A 6,533-nucleotide genomic window follows, 5' to 3' on the forward strand; every position below is an offset into this window, starting at 1 on the left:
TTACAATTGAGCACCTCATATGCAATTTTTTTTAATATGTTTTTATACACAATATATTGCTGTTTGAAAAGTTACATTGTAAATTTTTTTTATTTTTTATAGTAAGATCACAAACAAGGATATGTATAAAAACAACTAGATCTATTTAATGACAGAGCAAGCTGCATATGAACAAATACTTCAAATATATATATATAAAAATTATATATCAGTATTAAGTTTTTTTTTTTTTTTTTTTTTTTTATTGTGGTGGACATGAATGAAATGGTGATTGAGAGATATACCTCAAAAGCCTGTTGTATCATATTTGATACATTTTCACCATGATTTGGCTATAAACGAATGACATTTTAAGTGAGCACACGTTGCTTCAATTCAATGAACTCATTTTGAACTATCAGTGAAAATAGTATTAATCATTCTTCACCAAATCAGTGCATCACAATGTAAAGGTAGGCATTTTGGAAAATGTATTTACTATGTCTTCTACTTCGAGAATAGCATGTAAACATCTAGTACACTGCATACAACAGGTATTTCACCTAAGGGTTAATCATGTTGATGATGTAGAGGCTCTACAAGTGGCATTATGGGGTTAAAGAGTGGTTCAGAAAATATCATTAGAAATTAGGGTTCTATAAGAGGACTGAGGGCCCTCTTGAGTCACAGGGGCCTATTGAGGGGCCTTGTAAAAGCTGTGAGCCCACATATTCAAGCTTATATTAAATATTTATTTTCAAAGTAGATGGGCTGTGAGATCTTGTATACCAGAGCCCTCCTGGTCCCTGGATAGTCAAGGGCCCTTGGGCACTGGCCCCATTGGCCCAGTCCATAATTCACCTATGAATAGAGTGAACATTATCCTGTGGAGGGGATATTGCAAAAATAATTATTTGTTGGATTTGCAATGGCAAACGATTCAGAGAGTAAAATCGTTATTTTATTATAAAAACTAATTATGTAACCGATGAACCTACATATTTATTTGTTTTTTTTTCAACCACACTTACGTTCAACAGTTTATTTAAATAAAAAGGAGGAAAAACTCTAGACAAATGTCTAGACAAATTATGTCAACAAGCCTGTGACATTAAGGGGAAAATGTCCCTCTCTAATCCCTCTGACTATGGAGATATTTTCAAGGTGGCAATGCTTTGTCTATCAAAGATGGCAATCAGTGTGTTAATGGCTGCTCATTAGCTACTGTAGTTGCATCAAAAGACTTGATCTTATGTTTGATGTTTAAAGATGGCTATATCTGTGAATAGGTGAGTAAAGCATTGTGGCCTTGGATCTGATTGAAGTATAAAATGTTTGTTAGTGGATGTACTTAAAACGAGACAAATATCAAAGCTATAGGGATTAAGGGAGTGCCTACATTAGTATTAAGGCAAATGTTCTGGAACAAGTCATTTGAGTGTTTTCTATAGTTTGGTTTGTCATCAGTCACATACAAGGACAGACTGGGACAACTGCAAAAAAAATTTGATTTATCTCTCTTTTTAAGTCTCTCATCATTTACTCACCCTATGTCATTCCAGATGTGAATTACTTCTTTTTTTTCCTACAGAACACACATTAAGATTTTAGAAGAATATTTAAGCTCTGTGGGTCCTCACAATACAATTGAATGGTGATCACAACCCAGAAGGTCCAAAAATGACAAAGACAGCATGAAAGTAACCCATATGACTCCAGTGTTTAAATCATTTCTTCAGAAGTGGGTGAGAAACAGGTCAATAGTTTTAAGTACATTTTTTTTACTTAAAATTTTCACCTTTGACCATAGGTGGCTGAAAGTGAAAGTGTAGATTTACAGTAAAAAAAGGACTTAAATATTGATCTGTTTCTCACCCACACCTGTCATATCACTTCTGAAGACGTGGATTTAAACTCTGGAGACTTATGGATTACTTTTATGTTGCCTTTATGTACTTTTTGTAAAATCTGAGTTCTGGTCACCATTCAATTACATCTTAGATATGAATGGCTTGATGCATGAAGAATGTGGAAGTGAAAGTGGACGTTTATAGTAAAAAAAGGACTAAAATATCTGTTTCTTACCTACACCCATCATATTGCTTCTGAAGACATTGATTTACCCACTAGAGTTGTGTGGATTACTTTTGTTTTTTTAAAGCTTCAAAGTTCTGGTCATCATTCACTTGCATTGAATGGACCAACAGAGCTGAGATATTCTTTTAAAAATCATTGTTTGTGTTCTGCAGAAGAAAGAAAGTCATACACATCATGGGGGTAAACGATATGAGAATTTTCATTTTTGGGTGAACTATCCCTTTAACAGTGCTCGGGGTAGTAACACTTTGTATAGCAGATAATAGCACATTTTAAAGTAATAATATAACTGTAAAATAATGTCCTTCAAAAAAGATTCAATATTTAATTTCCGTAATACAAATGTAACTTTTTTTTAATTTAAAATTGCCCCATGTCTACTACAGCCATGATAAAATATTTTTAACACTGTTACATCCAACAAATTACAGACAGAGTAAAGGACACAATATAAAAATAAACATGCAAAAAAAAAAAAAAAAAAAGAATAAACATGCACATAAGCAATTAATATGCAGACCCAAATCAAATTTTGCATTCTGTAGACTTTACTGTGAAAAACCTCCTGTCTATGTGTCAAGAAAACCCAGTCAGTTAAGTCTTAACTGGGTCTGATCAGTCTGTCCTAAAATTAATTAACACAGATTGTCACCAGGTGATAAAACTGAATCCACTGAGCCAAATGTATATGAAGAGGAACCTATATGAAAGAATTGACACATCATTTAAAACACTGTTTATGGGGACAATTTTTTTAACGCAATAATATAATTAAAACTTCTGATGCATTTTGCAAGGATTAGATTTAACATTGTTCACAAAAGAGCAGTCTGGAGGAAGTGACCTGAGGATGTTCTCCAGGATGCAAGGAAAACATCTCATCCCAACAATACACGTAGCCTATATGTTTTTTCAAGTCATGTGTATTCGGGTGGAGATCCCATTAAACGCACACACGCACCTTTCATAGATGCAAATGGCTCGCGAATGCCAAACATTCACACCTGCGCCCTACCTGACAGATCTGCACTCGTCGTGCTCCGTACAACTCCAGTGCCAGCCGGTGCAAATTGACACCTCTCCACTCACTTTGATCGAAGACTGGGAGGCTGGCTATATAATGCCATTCGAAGGCAAGTCAAATCATTCGTGGTTCAACACCTGTAGGAGTAGGTCACACCATGGCAGTCGTGCATGGAAACCTCGGAACTGGACACTTAAACCCATTTCAGATGCATGCATCCACGGATTTGGAAAGGGCTATGACGCAAATGACAGGTTGGTGTTTATGGCGCAATTGCGCAGGGCTGTTTCTTAGTTTTGCATCTGAAAGTTGTCAATAAATCAAACGCAACAAACTCACGGCTATTTCAACTCTTTTTTCCTCAGATTTTAGCACAAAGTTCCCCAGCGGCGCACATCCAGTGGCCTCCAGGGCGGACAGCATGGCCTTTTTTACGCACCGCAGAAAGCGCACCAACTTCACGCAACAGCAGATAGACGTCCTGGAGAAAGTTTACCTGGACACCAGATACCCTGATATTTACTTAAGAGAGAAACTTGAAGCGCTGACCGGCTTGCCAGAGTCAAGAATTCAGGTGAGAATTCAGATGTTTCACTCCAAAGACTTTAGTAACCTTGTGCTAATAAAAAAAAAAGTTATGTAGACCTACTTCTAAAACATATAGTTCCGATCATGGATGCTGAATGGTTAAAGGAATAGTTCACCCAAAAATGTAAATTATCCCATCATAATTCCCCTCATGCCAGATGTGTATGACTTTCTATCTTCTGCCGAACACAAAGATTTTTAGGAGAATATCTCAGCTCTGTAGATCCATACAATGCAATTGAATGGTGGCCAGAACTTTGAAGCTCCAAAAGGCACATAAAGGGAGCATAAAAGTATTCCATAGGACTCCAGTGGTTTAATCCACGTCTTCAGAAGCAACATGTAGGTGTGAGTAAGAACCAGATTCATATTGAAGTCCTTTTTTATTTATTTTTTACTATAAATCTCCACTTTCACGTTCTTTTGATTCACATTCACCACCTACCTGGGCAGCGAGGATCATTTCTTTTTGGAGCTTTAAAGTTCTGGCCACCATTCAAATGCATTATATGTATCTACAGAGTGGAGATATTTTCCTAAACATTCTTAGTTTGTGTTCAGTGGAAGAAAGAATGGCACACATCTAGGATGGCATAAGGGAGAGAATATCATGAGAATTTTCATTTTTGGGTGAACTATCCCTTTAATAGCCATGCTTAATTCACCATAAAGCACTGCTATGAACTCTACACAGAGCTACTAGTTTAGCATTATTTTTGTTTCATACCAACATTTTATATCTTCTAGTGGATGGCATTTGAATATTTTACATTTAAAAATGTGTGTCCTTAATATTTTTATTACATGCTAGAAGTTTTATAAAAGCAAGAAAACACTTGAGGCTGTGCCAAATTGTGAATATAGTCAAGGATGATGGGCATTACTATTTATTATATATCACAACCTCTCGTACCTTTTATTGCGTAATTATTCATTGTGACTATATTACTTTTGAACTGTTTTGCTAGGTGGATAAAATATATGTTATTCACGCTAGCGCCATCTTTGATTTTTAATGGGAATGACGAGGCTGTGAGGGATAAACTTAGCTGAACTGCGTTTTACAGTGTTTTTGGATCGTTCTGCGGACAATACATTGATAAAATATCTGTCCAAGAACATTCAGTATACAAAGAACTCCAGACAACATGAGTTGTGGAAAATCAGATGTTATCTTGGAGCTTTACCGTTCGTGCCATTGAAGAGACGGTAAGTGTATCCCTCACATACTCGTTGTCGTTCCTGTTAAAAATCAAAGATGGCGCTCGCGTGAATAAGGTCTACCCCTAACACTGGAGATGGTCCAGCTGAAGACAACAGCCAAAACCAACCTAACCTGGTTTAAGCTGGTCTCCCAGCCTGACTAAAAAGTGTCAAGAACCCTCTTAAACCAGCCAACTGACCAGGGCTGGGTTTCCTAAAAGCACTGCAAGCTTAAGTTTATCGTAGAGACCAGTGGTGCCAATGGTTTCTACAATCTACTTGGCTTACAATGCTTTTGGAAAACACAGCCCTGGGCAGCTTAGGCTGATTTTAGCTGGATCTTTTCTTACGGGGGTTGGAGATAACATATTTGAATTGCATCAGGTACATAAATTAATGTGTCCATCTTCTATGCAGGTGTGGTTCCAGAATCGAAGAGCCAAGTCCCGGCGCCAGGTGGGCATTCCCGTTCCAGCTAAGACCAATGAAAATATCCTGACCTCCAACACTTCCATAATGAACCAGTTTACAACCCATAAGAACCACACCGGCATGGAGATGCAAAGGATGCCCAAGTTTGCCACAAGGGATAACTTCAGTCAACATCTGACCAGCTCTGCCACCGAGAAGGGCTGCATCATGAAAGGTGACCTGCATGTCCCAACCATGATTCCGTGCATGTTCAGCACAGCAGATGAGAACCAGGTCAAAACGGATCACCTGAGTGTTGTGGTTCCATGCAATTACGCACCGCAGTATCCAAAAGCTTATGAACGGATTATGGGTACAAGCCATGCAAAATCGACAATGAAACAATTTTTGGTAGAATATGACAATTTCCCTCCGAACAGGACCATCGGACCAGAGATGAAGGTTGTCATTCCACCTCTACCATCACAGAATAACTTCATTATATCATCGTCATCACCCAAACACATCACCTGTTCTGTCCAAACCATGCAAGTGAATGTCCAGCCGACGACTTTTGGCACTTTCTCTCCTATTAGAGCAAACGAAGCTGTAGATTTTTCAGATTCTGACTCGGACTGGGAAAGAGAGGCCATGTTTAGTTTTAATAGATTTATTTAGCTATTTAATTAATTTTATTTTAGGGCTGTCAATCGATTTTCAAATTTTAATCGCATTAATTACACTGTGTCCAGATTAATTAATCGCATATACAAATATTTGCTGAGAAAGCCCCTCGTATAACAATAATTCAATATATAATGATGAAATAATGATACCTAGTTATCTTTAAATATTTAACAATTATATATATATATATATATTTTCAGATAACTAAAATGCATTACATTCTTGTGGCAGAAGAGTTAATAATTGATAAGACGATACAAAAAGTGGATTTAGAATACAATGTATCGTTTACTACCATATTATATATACACAGCAATCCATTACACAAGTGAATTTGTCAATCAGTTGGAGATTTATTACGAGGGCTTGTTTAAGAGCCCGTCAATTTACACCTGCGTCAGACCTGCTTGTGTAGTGTCTCGGGTGTGTTGCATCATTAACATAACATTTTAGGTCACTGTGTAAAGTTAAATATAGTTTAATACTTGGAGCGCAAATCCGAACTTAAGGGATCTTTAGATGTGTTTTGAACGTAAGAACGTAA

The 6,533-nt window shown here is 37.0% G+C and overlaps 1 protein-coding gene across 1 annotated transcript; it reads left to right on the forward strand.

Annotated features, from left to right (window-relative positions):
- The first annotated feature begins 3,257 nt into the window (after nucleotides 1-3,257).
- On the forward strand, nucleotides 3,258-5,980 carry LOC127624440 (homeobox protein Mix.2-like). The gene is made up of 3 exons (XM_052099261.1): nucleotides 3,258-3,360; nucleotides 3,466-3,674; nucleotides 5,309-5,980. Exons 1-3 carry the CDS (start codon nucleotides 3,258-3,260, stop codon nucleotides 5,978-5,980), a joined length of 984 nt encoding a protein of 327 aa, XP_051955221.1.
- Nucleotides 5,981-6,533: the final 553 nt, after the last annotated feature.

This window comes from Xyrauchen texanus, chromosome 30, assembly GCF_025860055.1.
Source record: "Xyrauchen texanus isolate HMW12.3.18 chromosome 30, RBS_HiC_50CHRs, whole genome shotgun sequence".
Lineage (NCBI taxonomy): Eukaryota > Metazoa > Chordata > Actinopteri > Cypriniformes > Catostomidae > Xyrauchen > Xyrauchen texanus.